Source organism: Argiope bruennichi, chromosome 9 (assembly GCF_947563725.1).
Source record: "Argiope bruennichi chromosome 9, qqArgBrue1.1, whole genome shotgun sequence".
NCBI classification, from domain to species: Eukaryota; Metazoa; Arthropoda; class Arachnida; order Araneae; family Araneidae; genus Argiope; species Argiope bruennichi.
The window spans coordinates 120,141,581-120,160,346 of record NC_079159.1 but is presented as its reverse complement, the minus strand read 5'-3'; the positions used below and the strand labels follow the sequence as shown (position 1 = coordinate 120,160,346).

The window sequence follows — 18,766 nt, the reverse complement described above, 5'->3', positions numbered from 1 at the left end:
AATAACTAGATTTATTTTAATAAATTTTTAAAAATTAAACTGTCAGAAATATAATTCTCAATATTTTGAATACAAACTCACAAAATTAATTAGATGCCATAATGACATTTGTTCTAGACAGAATTAAACTAAGGCGTGGTTGCCAAGTTCACCATTTTGGCTAGTGGTAAAAAAAAATAATAAAAAAGGTTTCACAAAAGAAACATTTAATTATCATTTGTTAGAGTTGCAACAAAATGTCCAAACTGACACATTTGGCAAGTTATTATTTCAAATAAAAATTCTAATTTGACGATTATAAAGAAATCTTAAACCAGAAAAATTTTGAGAAAGACAGTTTCAGTAAAAAAATTGAAAATTCTAGGTTTCGAAAAGTAAAATATGTGGCTGATAATTCCTCCTGTATAAAAAAATTCAATTACTAAAAATAATGTGTGAAGTATTTTCTTCACATATAGTTACTTGTTGTAACATCATGGCACATTGGTTTATAAGAGAGATTGCAGGGTTTCCAACATTAGTTGCAAGTTGTACTCTCAATAGCTGCTCTTTTTGTGTTGGGTTATCAACAAGAGCATGAGATAAGGCAACTGCAGCAAACCAGTTTGATACAGAATCCATACTGAAAAGGCCGCCACACAGAAGTTGCCCCACAGTAACTGTATTTACTATAGTAAGAAAAGAAAATTTTAGAGATAAATATTTTGATAAACAAATTAAAAACGTTTAATAAAGCAACTTTTACAAATGCATTTTACAATTAAGTGAATAAAAGCAATTTTTTAAAATATCTTTTTATTTAAAGACTATAAAGAATCATATTTATTGCATCTTATCTACAGAATCTTATTCATTGGCAATAATCTTATTTAAGTTGTTTTCTACTGTTCAGTCTTCAGTTTATAACTAATTACTAAAAATATTATGGAATCTTGAAATCAATCTAAGTAGCACCATGCATATAGAATTAAAATCAAATTATATTATTACCTAACTGAGAGTTAAATTCTTATAATAATAAAATAGTGCCTCATCTTGAGAACACTTATGCATATAATAATTCAAAACTAGCACAAAGTAGTAAGCAGAATAAAAAAAAATTCTAATTTTATAGAAAGTAAACAGGTTAAGTTAAATAAGTGTGGAAATTTGTTTCATACAAAATCAGAAAGTGAGTTTTTTAATAGTTTTGAATTAAGCTGCAATAAATTTTATTTTCAATTTAGATACATCATACGGAACCCTAAAATTACCAACTTAATTATATACAATTGCAGCAATTATAAACCTTACTTATATGTTTTTAAACATAATTTATCAATTAAATTGTAATCAGGTTGCAGTATATATCCCACAATATATTTATGTTTTGCATGTTTATTATATACATTCTGCATATTTAATTCAAAAGCAACTTTTTTTCAATACAAAAGTTTGGATTTTTAAAACTTTTTAAAATCTTTCAAATATTTGCTTTTATAGAATGAAAAAACATGAAAAAAAAAAAAAAAACTGGATATGCTGTTAGTTTGACTATCTTATTCTTTTTCCTATAAAAAAAATTAAGTACTAACCATCTGTAGTGGAAGGTAACAAAGTCTGAACAATTTGTGCTTGACCTAATTCATTTCTGTACAAAAAACACTGGAAACAATATAAAACAGCACATCTTAAGTTGAAGGGTTGTTTGTCATTTACCATAGACATCAAAAGAACAACAATTGCAGGTCTATCATAAAAAGAAAAATCACTACATTTAGAAAGCTTATAAAAAATGCATTGAATAATAATAATAATAAAAAAATACCATGACATTAATCCTACAATTTAAAAGGGCTAAACTCAAAATAGTCAGAAAAAATATAAATAACAAGACTATATTACATGCAATGAAATTGTTTAATGATTTTTATTATTTGACAAAATATTTGATGAAATTTTCCATTATATTCAATAAACTTTATTATATGTTGAAAGAAGCCATCATGAAAATATCATTCCCAACCCTCTGGAAATGAAAAATAATTTCTTTCAATTTTTTAAAAAATCAATACCTTAAAAAAATGATTTTACAAACTTAAAATGTATGAGTATTCTGAACTAAAGAAATGAAAACTATTAGCAAATTATGTTTTACTATCAAAAAATATTCAGGAAACAAGTTCTGGTGTTTAAGAGACAATTTACCATTTATTGATTTTCCAGAAGATACTGCAGATTAGCAATTATTAGTCTTAAATATTACATTATTTATCATTTTAGCATGCTTATGTGATGACTATGAAGGTCAAAGGAATTTTATTAAACTATTTTATCCAGAAAAAATAATAGCTACCTACTCGTTAATCTGAATTTTCTGATACCTTCAAGAAAAGATTTATCCTAAATTTCTTAAGTTTACCAGATTATCTCTACTGTAACAAAATCTTCCTTATTATTAGGAAACCAATTTTTAGTTGAAACACATGAAATCTCAAACTCAGAAATTCTATATATATCTTGATATCTGTCAGGGTAAACAATTTTCATATTATGTTATATTATGTTATGTTTTGCCAAAGTTCTTGCATTTTTTTAAAATAATAAATTTGTTTGACTAAGGAAACTGGTATACTTTATAAATGTTCAAATTAAATTTTTTAAATCATCCAGATCAATAACTCAGGAATCTTTCAGATGTCATGATATATAAATAAAATAATGGTAAGGAAGTTCTTTTAATGTCATTAAAAGCTTTTTTATTAGGGACACATGTTCTTTTGTGAATTAAATATATACTTTCTACAATTCATATAAGTGAAAAGAAGAGCAAGTTTACCAATTTGATGGTATTTACTGTAAGTTTAGGTGATAGATTTATGTTTTTCTATAAAAATTAAGGTATTATTAAAAACTGATTCTAAGAATAAGATGAAGTTATGACAACAGATAGAATCAAAATATTAATTTAAGATTGATCTAACAATACAACTCCAATATTACAAAAATATTATTTACATATCTGATTTTGAGAATGAATGAATTTATGCTGATACAAAGTTCATAATTTATGATAGATCAATGTTAATAGATCAACAATTGAAAAAATATATTTGTAATAAGAGAGCTGCATGAATTTATACCAAAATTAAAAACATCACTCTATAATGATATTAGGAATATAAACATTATTACTACATGAGCATAAAAATTAATTTATTATACTTATAATAAAAACATACTTTGGCGGAGTGGTTGGAGCACAAACAGTAGAAAAATATTCTTGGTTACTATGGTTACCTCTGATTAGCTCTCCAACAGTATTAATTGTCTAAAAATGAAATTGCATTGATTAATAATTAATTAGGAAAGTTAGATTATATAATAATTATTATTACACAATCATTACAAAATATTATGCAGTTAATTATTATCACATATAATCTGGACATGTCAGATTATATATTATTATAATAATTACAAATTCACATTGGTCTAATGTAATATATTGACGATTTCTTACATATTTCTATTAACCAAATAAAGGAATATAATTTGAATTTTTAATTTATATAATTAAAAGAGTGAGAACTTAACATTCTTATTATTTAAAATGAATGAAATACTTCATAAAAACTCTACAATTAAATTGAACATTCATTTCATAATTCCTTTTCCAATTAAAAACAATATGCATGTACTGAAATATCTAATTAAAGCCACAGCTAAAAGATATGTCTGCTAATTTATAAAACTTTACCAATTGTATCATAATTTGATAATGCGAAACAATTTAATCTAAATTTTATTAAAACTACCATTTTTATCATGATTAGTTTTGATCTTAAAGACCACAAGATATTTCAGTACTTTCAAAGAATAACACTTTCTTTCTCTTTATTTCAGTCATGAATTGTTTTCCAATCATTTTATCTGTTCACAAGAGAACTTCCAATATTTGAACAGGAAACAACTAAAACCACATTCATTTTCCAAAATTTTAGAATTAAGTTAGAGGTTTCAGTTATAAACTCTATTCTTCGTTATTCTGTATACTGCAATATATGTTAATTATATCCTCTTTCTATAGTGAAAGTTATTTAGTCTTGATGTAGTAATTCATATATATCTCATATGATGTGGTAAATGAGTGTATGAATGAAATAAATTTAATGAAACAAGTTCCTAAATGTATTAAAATGCAATTTTTAAAATTACTCTTATTTATAATTCATTGTTAAAAACAAAATGAAACAGTGATTTAAGTTTTGCTATATTTTTTTAAAATTCACTGCATGCTACTTATACGGAATTAAAATTCAATTAAATTAATCAGTTAGCTGTCTTTGACAATCAGCAGGTTTGCCAGGATTAAGGATTGGTAAATTTTTCATTTAAATATTTTATGAAGTTTCCTCTTAATGCACTCCTAAGCAAACAATTTTTAAACTTCATATTAAGATACATGATATCTTAAAATTCTTACATAGTTCTGTTTACTGTGTAATGTATTTTCCTAATTTTTCATTATTTCAAAAATTTGAATTCGAAATTTAGAATTGGTTAACTTTCAGCTAATACAAAAACTTTCATGGAAAAATAGATAATTTTTTGGCACTGAAGTTTTATGCGAGCTACAATATATTTTCCATAATTTGTGAAATAACTCAGAGAACAATTCAAAAACTTCTGTGTATTACAATAAGAAAGCAATTTTCAAGCGATAAAAACATATTTTTATAAATCAAATTTTAAAAGATATATTTTTATATATCCAATTACATCACATTAAAGAGCACCAGTGTTTAAAATTAGATATACTTTAAAAAATTTGCTTACTTGTTAATTTAAAAAAGTATATTAAAAACATAATTTAGATACAAGTCTACTCAATATGGAAAAATAAGCGGCAATTTTTTATCTAAAATACCAACGACAGAATCAAAATCTAGGAGGAAATATTTTTTGCAAAGTAAAAACTTTTTTTTTTTAGAATTGTAAAATATAGTGTTAAAAATATGCTTAAATTAATATTATAGTGAAACTAAATTAGTATAATTGAAAGATAATTTTTTGAATTTTAATCATTTTGGTGCTTTAACATTTTTGGAAGTTCTTATTAAAAAAAAAAGGCTTACTTAGTTGTAATTAATTAAAATTTCAAAAAAAGCACTCTACAGTGCATATTCTCATTTTCTAAAGTGTATTTGTGCCAAATTTGGTAGCTCTAGGTCTAACAATCAATCTTATCAATATAAGCATGTACAAACACATATCTTTATTATTAGTAGAGATAATTAAATTTTGAACCATATTAAAACAGTATATTGTCACCGAGAAAACAGTGTAGAAAATTTCAAAATTCTTGTATAGTAGGATGGGAGTATCAAAAATTGATTACAAAATTCCAACTTTAGAATCCTTATGTAAATAAAAGCCTGTAGGAAAAAAAAAAAGAAAGCTGATGTATTTAGATAAAATGCAGAGCAAATATTTAAACAAACCTGTTTTCAATTTTTTCATTAATTCAGTCAATAAATGATTTAATAAGTCCAGAAATAAATTTAATAACAGTTTCAAATTAGAATATCGTATGTTGTACAGTATTTTTTAAAATTAAATATACCCATTTTATAATTACTTTTTTTTTTTTTTGTTTTTTTGTTAGTTGTACAGCCTAGTCTGTTAGACTCACATGACACTTTGTTTACAATGTCACAATTCAATCATTCAAAATAATGAACAGATATCTTAAAACAGCAAGATAAGAAAAATATGATTAGTCAAATAAAAGACTGAAATCAATATAAGACAGTATCTAAAAGTATACCTCTGTTAAAACATCAGCTGGCACACCTGATGCCATTAAAATCGAACATAATTGCTCAAGCAAACCTAAAACAAAATAGATCATTTTTTAACATTTCATTACAAAAAAATGTTTATTATTAACAAAAATTAATATCATTATTATTACTAAATTAATAATAGTAAATTTGATTTTTGTTAACAGAAATTAATATAACTCAATATTTTCATACAAAGAAAGCAATAGCAATATACATGGTTTTATGGTAAGATAACTTGTCATAAATTACTGCAAGACTAGAAGAAGTTCTGTTTTGCTTACTCTTCTCACAGGAACATCAATATTTGATTAATTTCATTAAAGTGGAAACTAGAAAAAGATTGTAATTGCATCCAAAATATTAACATGTCACACAATTCCTTATTTAAATAGCAGGATTCAAAAATTAGAAATGTTAAAATAAAAATTTTAAAATTTAGTTATTAAGATGTATGTTTTGAATAATCATAAATATACATTATGATTTTGACCTAATTAGCCAAACAAAGAGGGTGTTAGAAGAGCTGCCCATCACTGTAGCAGGCCTATCCCATCTCTTACTATTTGTAAATTATGGCCGATAGAGTAATTATGCTATCAATCATGAAATCATACTAATTTACAGTTTCTGAGAAACCTACACAAATGCATACTTTGAGAAAAAGTCCTAAAAATGACATCATTAATATTAAAACACCTGGAGTTAAAGTCAAGCTATAAGGGCCGAAAACGTAGCTAAATGCAAAAGTGAATTGTCGCTAAAATCTTTAACAAATATAGCAAATACTTTCCTAGTTATAATATGTCCAATTTTTCAAAAGCTTGCCCATTCCATTAGCTTTCAAATGAGATTACAATAAATCATATTAAAGTTCTAATTCAAAATAAATTTAGTCTTTCATTTGCAATTTAACAGTAACATAATAAAATTTCCAATTTTATTAAAAGCATGCTTTAAACAGAAAACTTGCTCAAAAAAGGAAAAAGATCATAATTTTCATTATCAGTGAAGGAAAGAAAATATAGGCTGAAATATGAATAGCAACAATGAAAATTATTTCTTACAACAATATAATATTTTGAATAATAACAACAAAAAATGCACCCTTAAAAGTATATCTATTCCAAATTTTGTAGCTGCAGATATAATAGTCTGTCCTATTGATTGCAAACACATCTTTCTTTATTACTGTAAGTACACAAACTAAAAACCAAAAGAAATTTATTTTCTGCTTAAGGAATAAATCTTCTACACATTAAAAAAAAATAGTGTTTTTCGAATATATAATATTAAATGTATAAGCATTAAAGATGATGAGTTAACAAAATATCTACTGATGAAACATTAAGAAACTTAATTACTCACCACACTGATACATTGCTTTTTGTGCAGCCAAAGTAACTTGCTGAGGATTATTTGGAGATGCTAAAACTCTTACAATCTAAAAATAAAAATAATTATTATCAAAGCAATTTGACAATCATAATGTAACTAAAAAATAATATATATTGCATTTCAAAATTAAAACCAAGAATACAATATCAAAACTGGAGAAGCATATGGTTTATAGTAATGAAATTTGGCACAGAAAGATATTACTAGGAGAGAGAGCATATAGTAATATATGGGGAAAAAAAGGCAATTGATAGTTGGGATACAAGTTATATATTTTTAAAAAGTATCATAATGCATTATATCTCAGGAAAGGTGTATGTAATATGGAGTGTGGCTACCATGCACATTTATACAAGGCTCACAACAAGCCATCATACTGTTAATGAGAATAATGAGAAATGCTTGTAGCAATAAATACCATTCTTCTAAAAGAACAGCTTTTAATATCTGAAGGATCCAATGGGAATGGCATTGTGTAATGGCATAAATCAACTGAAGCACGTACTATAGGACTGAGATTCAGAAACATCATAGACCAGTCCATATGGCAAATATTCTCATTTTCAAGAAAACCATCAAAAATATAATCTGTATGGCTTCACACTATCATCCACAGAATAGAAGTCAAGGCCCACAGAGAGCTGGAAAAGACTTGCACAGGTTTCAAGGATCTCGCATTAATAATGCCTTATAGCATAATAAGTATGAGATCAAAGATATGCAGTTGCGTATGTTGCCTAATGTTCCATCAAAATGCCGATTTTCCTTACATTGGAGGAATGACATGATTGTGATCTCAATTTTGGACAGCAGTGTAATGCCATACCATCAACAATAAATCTGTTCACTTATATATTATAATTAGCTAAAGTATACTTTTTCTAAATAATTGCATACTTTAAATACTCTAATAATAAAAAAAAATATATACATGTTACATTTCAAATATCTTTTTAGGCCAGAAGTTTCACAATTTTTTTTCTTTTTCTATTCATGCATCATGATTACATGACAATTTACATTTTAGGATTATAATCAGCATACGATATATTTTGAAAGTGTATCAATTCAAATTATTTTTGATTTTTTATATTTTCTAAAATATTTAGTACTACATATTTAAAAAATCACTAGAAAAATGATATTTCTATGATATTTATGAACCAAAATTTAATTAAAATATTAGTACATTTACATTGCTTTCCTTTTTGTACTTTCCAATTCATTTTTCAGCTTTATATCAATTAATGAATTCAGATTACTTAAAATTAAATAAGTTCCATTATTAAATCAAAGTTTCTACCATGATTAATACTATTTGTATACAAACCTTTAAAGGGAGCAATTCTAATAAAGTAAATGCAAAATGTATTAAATTTTTATACATTTATTAGTATGTACCTGCAACATCATCAGAGTATTTACAGCTTTTTGCTGAGTCCAGCCTCTTTCAGAAGAATCTTGCAAGTCAAAAAATGGTGTGAGATGTTTGATGTAGGAACCCTCCTTAAAAAATGTTTGATTAGAAGTATTATTTTTCAGCAAAGTTAGCATCACTCGTAAGCAATCTCCAACTATGACACCTGGAAACAATATGAAATAATGAATATAAATATTGAATAAAATGGTAAAGCAATAATTCAAGAAATAAAGAAATCATCAAAATATTCATCAATCTCTAAAAATAAACAAATTAATAAAGTCATTTCATGGAGTAATAATTAATGCCTGGATATCAATGAACTACAATGAAAAAAATGAAGTCAAAACTTATCTAATCTACCACTTATAACAAACAAAACTTTAAATGTATCAGAATAAAACCAGAAAATATTACATTTAGCAAATTAAAACTGAAATTTAAAAATGTTCATGTTCATAAATATTAAATTTTTATAGTCAGAAGGACATTTGTTCACATGGGGATGACAAACATACAGAATAAAAATTCTGCATCAAAATTGTAATGAACTTTCTTATTGATGATTTCGCAAACAAGCAATAAATAAAGTTGAGAGCAAAAAGTCATCAAATGTAATGTCACTTAACAAAAAATAAAAACTAACTTACCGCCATCACTGTATCCTTCTTCTGAAATAACATGGAGAAGTTTATCGAAACCATTTTCAAATGCTACTATTTTCTGAATATTGGCATTGCTTTTTGTCAAATGTTCCAGCAGTAATAATGTCTACATGAAAAAGATTGTTGCATATTTTACAAACAAAATTTTTGATTGGAATGTTAATTTGTAAATTATCATAAGAACTATGCAATTAAAGAATTGCTAATTTATTGGTAAATTCAATACAATAGAGAATTCAATAATTAAATTTCTATGAATTTAATTTGATCAAAATTTATTTTTTTAGTAGATATCTCGATAACACTCAAAATATTTAACTTTAATAAACTTCTACAGGCATGGAAATAAATTTTTGATGACAGTATGTATATATTAATTACAAAAACCTTTTTTTAATTAAAATATCAAATACAATTTTATAATTTAAAACGAATTTATTATAATATTTCATCTTTTTCTTTGTTTGATAGTCTAAGCAAAATTAACTTGTGTTAATTCCCATTATTCCATAGCGGAGGAGTTCCTAAACTTTTAAATACTGCAATCCACATTTTAGAAATCGAATTTACAGCAACACACTTAATCCTTAGTGCATTGAATTCCTTCTGAGACAGACATCACACTTTTTATTCAAAAGAATTTTTATGCATTCCAATTTCTTTTTTTTTCTGGTACATAATAAATGCTTACATAAATGGAAACTATACTTTGAAATTAAAACATATATCAACAAAATTAAGCACTCGTAACAAAAAACTGATTAGATGAACAATTTCCGAGCTACTGCCAGGTAGATTGGAGCAACAGGTGATTTGACAGATATATCATGTTCAAAATGCTGATTTTCTTAAATGTAAATAATCAAAATGTTAAAAAGATTTTTCCCCCTTTCTTGTCATTCAATACAAGTTGTTTGTTTAGGTAATGAGCTTTTTTTTATTGCCTTACTGCTTTTTTTATAATTACACAGCCTACTGCCTATAATTACATAGACATATGATTGTTAAGAAGATTGGTAACTTACATCATTCCTTATGATTTCTCTTGTGTCTGACAACAAATCCATTAATCTTGACACTCCCATTGGGCTCACCAAAATGCATTCCTGCAATTCTTTAGGCCTATGGCTTAAAAGTCCACTAAGGAGGCGAACAATTGGCCAACGCACTTTGAAATCATATTCCTGCCATATTGAAAGCAAATTTATAGAATCAGCCACATTATAAACTTACTATATTTATATATTTAAACTAAAAGAAAACATATAGAAATAATGTAAATGCCTCGTCTCATTTTAAAATTTTATAAATACAATTTCAAAATATCATTACTTTTATAAAATTAACAATGACTGCAATCATGAAATTTCCAGATTGATTTGTCTGCCTTTAGTAATGTAGAAAACCAGCTTCAACCACACTTAGATGACTTACAAAAATTTATATATATTTTCTTTTTTTCAGATGTGGAAATTCATTGTGGTTACGCACACATGATAAAGCTAAGATTTTCTTAAAACAGGAATAAAATGAAAGATGGAGGATTTGTTTAGATTTATTTAGTAATATTGTAAATCCCAATTATCGATGGAATTAGGTAGCATAGTAACTACAATTAATCAAAAAAAAATTGAATTAGCCATATGAATTAAGTTATAAATTTCAAAATAAAATAGTACAATTAAAAATGACTAGCACAGAAAAAAAAATTGAAAGAAAGTACATTTTAATGGAACAGAAGTTAAAGCCTAACAAAAAGAAAGAAAAAAAAAATATGCATCTTATTTATTCACTGCATTATCAGTCCCCTCCCCTCTCAATTATAATTTCCTATAATAAAATTAAAGTCATCGTTTGGATTCCTGAAACAAATAGTAAGCAATAACAATTAGTCTTTCTCTTAATCTAGCATTTTATAAATGTAACACAAAAATTAAAACAAAGCATGTCTCCATAAATCCAAATGCATGTGAATGTGATAACAACAAGAGCCAAAAATATTTAAAGTTAACTGAGTTTTCAACAGAACTTTATCAAAATATTCAAGTAATTTAAAATTTTATGAAATCTTGAAATCAGCGACAAATTAGATTAAAAAGGTCCAATGTAATTTTTTGTTTAAATTATACAATATGATTTTAATTTTAGAAATGGACATTTTCTGCTATTTCCTTCAAATGCTATTATTTGTTTTATTTCTAATCTTAATTTTTAATGCATTTTATATAATGAATGCTCTATTTCTTTTAAAAAAAAATATTTTAACAGTTCTTTTCAAATATAAACTTTAAAATTACAACACACCATTCACAGGGAAAATAAAGATATCCAATTGTTTATTCAGAAAAAAAAAAAAAAAAAAAAGAGAAAAGTTACCTCAATCAGTTCCAACAGCAAAGAAACATTTTCACTCTTTTTAATGAAAATTTCTGTGAACTGCAATCCAAGATCATCTCTATTGCCATTAACATATTCTGGACCTGAATAATGAAATTATATCAAGAATTTCATATCAAGGATAATTTCTTCCCTCTAATTAGTAATTTTATGATAATGATTACATCATAATTAACATTCACATCACTATCAAAATATATAACAGTAAGCATGCTAAATCACTATAAGAACATTGATGATAAGAATATTGATATTCATTAGCACTACATTTGCCAAATATTATTAATATACAATTTCAGTCCAAACTAAGAAAAATACTAATTTAGGTAACATTGGTTTAAATAGTTGACCATGCACTTTTAAATATATAAATAAAACTCTGAAATATTTCTAAATAGCAAATCATATTTCATACATGATTTTTGTCCTCATTTTTTGTCAAGTATGAGAAGATTTTATAGAGCTACTAGCTTAAACAGTGAATAATAATCTGCAGTTTTCCTTACCATATTTATGCAAAAATGAAATTGGGAAAGACGATGGAGACAGCACAAATTGCCTAGCATAGTAAAAATAATTTTTAAAAATATAGTCAGTTTTCTTCAGTAATACTTTGTGACTTGGTGTTAAAAAATAATGTATCATTGGTATAATTAAAAGTGTTGATCAATAAAAAAAAGGCTATTAGACATACTGATTCAATGACGTAATTTTGGTGCATAAAATTATATGGTATAAATTATCCCAATAAATTTCTTAAAAAAATTCATTCATGAATTTGGATGAGTTTTAGCAATTGGAAATATTACAATTTCTTGAAAATTGGTCTCTCATTGAAGCATAACAGGGTTTTTATGGGTTAAACATTTCTCCATATGAGTTACGATAGATATATAATAAAAATCATGACAACAAGCAATGAAATGCACTTAGGATTGGGCAGAGTTGTGCTAAGGTTCATACTGTCAGTTGTACTCAAGCTGTGATGCAAAGCTTCATGAGAGATAGGATAACATCCTCTATATAGCTCTGATTTGATTTCAGATTAGTCCCTTTTCCCCCACAAATAAAAGAACATTTGTCAGAAATACTTTTTTTTTTAGACCATGGAAATCAAGCCAAGAAGAGACTAAATGAAGCAAGGACATAGTTTTTGCCAAGCCAGAATTAAGAAGTTTGTTTTATACTATGATAAATATCTTACTAATTTGGCAATTATGCAGAACAGTAATGCCTTAGTATCCCTCTGGCATCTCATCCAGTTATTATTTTATAATTCTTCATTGGTATTAAAACCTTTTCCAATAACTATCAGTGCATATAATTTTGAAGTTTATATGCACTATAATACTGATGAATTTAATTCTGCATATTTCCATATTTTTAAATTTAAAAAAAAATGGCAATTTTTACAACTTTTTTTTTCTATTTTAAAAAAGAGGAGGAAAAGGCAAATGTATAATTAAAATTCAACAATAACGAGTGATAGGAGCTAAAGTGGACAGGAGAAAAAATATAAGAAAAGGAGCAGAAAGAGGGGGAAAAAAAAATACCTTCATCATCTCTTGGTCCATTGATAACATTACAAATCGCTTCCAGAGCATAACCTAATATTTCATTATCAGATCTGTCACATTCCAAGACTCTAATAAGAGCATCCATTGCTTGAGCTCCAATCTCCAAGCGGAATTTCTACAAAAGTTAATGTTGAGAGTTTTAAAAAATGCATATTACTAATATATATATATACTTAAAAACAATATGGAAATATTTTCAACTGCATATTAAATATTATTCCACTAACAGGTCTGAACTGCTATCAATGCTGGCATTATTTTTATATTCTGTCAACAAAATTTTTTTATAGTAATTGCTTGCAATAATTGCACTAAGATATATTACACTATTATGTAGACCCTATTAATAAATATTAGAATTAGCATATTGAAAAAAAAATGAATACAAGAAAATTTATGCAAAATATACAAACAGTTACTGAAATACTTTTTGTCTACAAGTTTTCTTTTATTATCCCACAATATAATTAATTTTATTTTAAATACTTTCATTTATTTAGTCTTTAATTTATAATCTATATATTTTAAAAAATTACAAGAATGGAAGAACTATTTGACCAATCCCAACCATTGGTTTGATTTCAGAAATTTTTTTTATTGATCAATTAAACTTAATTTTTACCAATTTTTATTGTAAATGCAAGTTCACGAATTCTAAATATATCATCAATAGCTTCCTGCTCTCTCCATTTTTGCAAGATATCACAAAATGAAAATAAGGAGAAGTTTCAAGCTTTTAACAACTTTACATGCACAGCTAATCAATCAGAATGCTTTATGTGTTAGTGTGCGTACATAATTTAAAATATTTTCATTTGGTGCGATAAGACGTAGGTTAAAGTTGGTTGATATTAATTAATACTCTTCATACAGTGGGTGAATGGCTAGTTACTGATTATCCACCATATTAAGAGTTCATTATTATAAATATTATGGAATTTTCAAATCAATCATAAGAAAGTTCATAAAGAATTAGATTTTATTTAAATTACCAAATAATTAATAATTATATAATGAATCATTTAAAAAATAGTATATTATTTTTGGCAAAACCAAGCAAACAAAAATACAAAACCAGTATATCAAGAAGTAAAAAAAAAAAAAAAAAAAAAACCCTCATTCTACAAACAAAATTCTACATATCTGAAATAAAAGTGTAGAAAAAGAAGGATACCTTTCTTCCCATCCACAGCTTCTACACCTGAGCATATATACTTATATAAAATATTACTTTTATATTAAATTCAGTCATCAAAACATGTGTGCTAAATACTGTAACTTTGTTTATAAATGTCATTTAAGCTGCTTGTTTAGAGGCCTAAAGTTATATTTGCTACATTTTTTAGGGTAAGTCATGGAAAAATAAACAAAGCAGAATTAAGTTACAGATGCTACTTACATTAGAAAGAGCCTTGAGGGCTCGGCAAGCATCTCTCCTATCATCGAGAAGAGTTGATGTTTGTACCCTATCAACCAATTTTTCAATCTGGAAGAATATAAAATTTATAAATATAGGCAAAAAGATTGGAATGAAGTCTCATGAAAAAAATTATTTAATATAAGTTCTGGAAAAGAATTAATAAAGATACACAGGCATATTTCTTTTTCTTTCTTATGCATTTTTAGATAAACATGAATGAAAATTAAAAATAACATGACATCTTTGAATCATAAACTTGCACAAACTTATTGGGCCTTTTTGTATCCCACTATTTCCGTTTTGCTAATAAATTATAGGAATTTCTAAAAACTACTCCAGGTACTTCTTGTTTCTTCATGGATGGTCTAGAAAAAAGGGACTAGACCAGTAAAAACAGAGAAAACTGGGTGACTGGACTCAACCTCATGAAAAGGCTAGGATTTCAAATTCTGAATAGTCTATATGTATAAAAAAAAAAAAAAAAAAAAAAAAATTGAAAAACAAATAGACTGAAGAGAAATTTAGGATTTTTAGCTACAAAGATATAAAAAAATATTTCTATTTATTAATTGTAATAATTTGCATTTATTTGTAAAATACTAAAAAATATTTTTAAAAATTGGATAAAATGGATAAGAAATATTAAAAATATTTTTTAAAATAGAATTAATGAATGGAATGGTTAAGAAAGGAATGAATATAAGAAAACACATAGAAAAGCAAAGGCATGGAATTCTTCCAGTTCCTTTATTCCTGTTAAAAATTACAACTATTTTCCATTCAACTTATCTGTTTGAAAAAAGTTAATATATTATTGTCAATATTTCTTTCTGAGAAAAGCTGATAACATAAATAATAACTGTCTTTTTTATTCAATCCATTTATGAGATCAAAATGACACCATTATATCTTCATATTCTAAACACAGGTGTATGTTCTAATGGGTAATAAATCACTACTGTTAGGATATATAAAAGCCATATATCTTTATACAGAAAAAACAGACTAACTGCAAATAACCGGAAACAGCAAAAGTTAATGACATTCCTGGGATTAATTTTCCTTTTATGTATAACAAAATGTAAATGATTTTCTTAACATGTAAAAGCTGGGAAATAGCTGTCTATAGAAAGAGAATCAGATATATAGTGAAGCTAGCAGACACTCATGTGATTAGTAAGAATATTTGCAGTTATTTCCTGATGTACCAAAATTGAATACTATGGAAATAAGGTTTTAAATGATTCCAAACTGCTGAATTTCGGTTGCTTAAATCAATAATCATACATGGCGCTGTTATCTAAAATTATAGAATTTATATATAACATTAAATAACTAATTTTTAGCTGTACGATTTAAAAATGCCTGAACAATGATGAAAAAATATAAATGATACGAGCGACAAATTTGTATTTTGATATGATCTTGTAGCTTTAGATTAAAAAAAAAAATTCAAAATTTTGAAAGGAGAGGGGAAAGATTTCAGTTTTTAAAAAGTAACTTTTTACAAAATCTGTATTTATTATAATTTAAACTATATTTAAATCTTGCGTTTTAATCCACATTTCTTAAGATTTTACAGACATTAAAACTTTAAAAATTGTTTGTCTTACTTATGTTATAAAGTTATCATAAGATTATTCTTGGAAACTTTGGAATATGTTCACAGCAGTTCATACTACAGAAATTTATGATTATAATTATTAATGATTACAGTAGAAATGATATATAACGAGACATATTCATTAGTGATTCCAAAACTTTCAGACAGTTTAACTATGCAAAAGGTTAAGATATGCACATTTTTAGAATTCTTTTACCTTAATTTCCCTGGCATTTGATGCATTTTCTTACATTTTACTTCTGTTTTGGTGAAATAAATATCTCCTAAAACATGCACAAAAGTGTGGAGAATCTCGGAACCTAACAATACATCTATAATTTTCAAATGAATATAAGATTTTGTTTTTATGCTATGAAGACAAAGATATAAAATTCCAGCTTTCTGTGTAGTCTACTTTCAGACGTGGAAATCCTTTAAATAGACATAAGCCAGTTTTGATTTTATACAGTATGTGGGTAAAAAAACATTCAGATTTTTTTTTTTACTAAACATATTCAAAAACATTCCACAAGTTAAATTAAAATAAAATAGTACAATTAAAAAAGAAACTGAAAATCAATCCAAGCAAAGAATACCAAAAAGAAACAACTGAAGTAGTCTCCTTTAAAAAAATTTTGCACACTTTCCAATAAAGGTCTGATCCTCCTTACAAATAAATTTTAGATCTTGGATAAAGCTGTGAATGTCTTGTATGACATTCGCAAACAATATTTATGAATATAAATTTTAGCAATGTAGCAAGCATGTTTACTGAATTTATCATACTAATGGACACCATTTTCCTCACTGATTGAAACAAAAAGTTGACATGGTAAAAAAAGGCAAAATTTAATACTTTGCGAGTTATTGCATATACATTAAAGTATCCAAAAGTATAGATTTAACAGATGGTCAACTTGACAAATTTAGTTCCAAATTTTATAAAAAATCTACATTTTAGATTCAAAATTTGTGTAACAAATTTTATCTATCTAGGTTTTTATGTCTTATAGTTATTGAGTTCATCTGTCTTATAGTTATCCAAGTTTCATTTTGCCAAGTTTAAAACACTTTTGAGTTATCTAATACACAAACAGACATAACGCCAAAAATAAATTTTTCATATTTATAAAAGGTTTGAAATCTAGAAATTTATCAAACTTTTTGATGATCGCAATACTTTGTATGCAAAACATCAAACTTTAGGATTAATAGTAAATAACCAAAATTCTTATTAGGATTTGAAGTAAGCTTTCTGGATCCCCCCCCCCTTCAGAAAACTTTTGTATCTCACTAAGAATATTTTATTCAAATACTTAAAATCAATCTATAATTATCAAAATAAAATAAATGGATTTATTTGAAGAAAATTTAATAGGTCCTTTTGAAATGCAAATGGTCAATAGAACAGAGTAAACAGAGAAAAAAATAGCAAGAATTTCTTTATGAAAGAGAAATAATTAAATGCTTTTCAATTTGAATTCTATAGATTAAACATTATAAAGATCATATATTTGACAAGTTTAAAGTAAATAAAAATAGGCCTTTTAGTAACTGAATATAAAGTAATCTTTACTATACTAAATTCATCAAATTTTGTTTCTTTAAATGATTTTTAAATCAAATTCTGTTTCTTTAAATGATTTTTAAAAAAAACCTTTATTAAAAAAATGGTAATATATGCATACTTAAATCTTTCTCTGTGTATAAAACCTTTCAGTTCTGCCATTTATGTTGGAAGTAAATATCAGCCTAAATTATATAATTTAAAACAATTCTGCGCAATGTTACATAAGATTAAAACTGACATTTATACAAGCAATAAAAAATTTTCGGTTCTGATAAGGATAGATTGTGGCTAAAACAATCAAATAAATAAAATTAAAGACCGTCTTGCAATCGCAAAACGAGTCTGAATGCTTAGATGTGCATTTTGAAATTACTTCGGACTTTAAATCAAAGAATTCATCAGCAGTTAATAAAAAAAATATTTTAAAAAAATGCAAGGGTGACAGTTGCTATCATCTAAATGTTTTCAACGTTTGAACACGTCACTTTAGAACGTGGTGAATTAAGAGCCGGTATATTGCATCACATACAGAATACAAACTCAGGTATTAATTGATACGTCTAATTCTTTCATTGTTCTAATCAAATATGATTTAATTATTCGTAAGTAAAGACGTAATTTTGTATTATAAAAAATGGAACATTGAAGCTAATTCTGCTTCTAATTAATTAAGCAAAAAATATGATAGTATTTCACTATTTAGCTTCAATTAGTAAGTAATAATATCAGATTTTACATACAGTTTCTGCAGCAGTAGGTTGTTGGGCATCTTGAGGGCCACCTAAGACGGACTTCAACCCACTCTTAAAATACTCCATATCCAAGCAAACAAACAAACAAACTGAAAATGTAAGTACTGTTTGTTGCTGCGTGGCTCACTTTCGTAACGTC

General features: G+C 25.8%; 1 protein-coding gene across 1 annotated transcript in view; it reads right to left on the bottom strand.

Moving 5' to 3' along the window:
- LOC129984116 (general vesicular transport factor p115-like) overlaps positions 1-18,753 on the bottom strand; it is a 34,456-nt gene extending 15,703 nt beyond the window's left edge. Inside the window, exons 1-12 of the mRNA XM_056093898.1 lie at positions 18,616-18,753; positions 14,682-14,768; positions 13,259-13,397; positions 11,685-11,788; positions 10,334-10,492; positions 9,294-9,414; positions 8,625-8,806; positions 7,194-7,269; positions 5,810-5,874; positions 3,222-3,310; positions 1,575-1,729; positions 463-668 (exon numbers count right to left, since the gene is read on the bottom strand). Of these exons, the coding sequence (XP_055949873.1) occupies positions 463-668; positions 1,575-1,729; positions 3,222-3,310; positions 5,810-5,874; positions 7,194-7,269; positions 8,625-8,806; positions 9,294-9,414; positions 10,334-10,492; positions 11,685-11,788; positions 13,259-13,397; positions 14,682-14,768; positions 18,616-18,693 (1,461 nt within the window). The 5' untranslated portion in view covers positions 18,694-18,753. The remainder of the gene's footprint in view (positions 1-462; positions 669-1,574; positions 1,730-3,221; positions 3,311-5,809; positions 5,875-7,193; positions 7,270-8,624; positions 8,807-9,293; positions 9,415-10,333; positions 10,493-11,684; positions 11,789-13,258; positions 13,398-14,681; positions 14,769-18,615) is intronic.
- Positions 18,754-18,766: the final 13 nt, after the last annotated feature.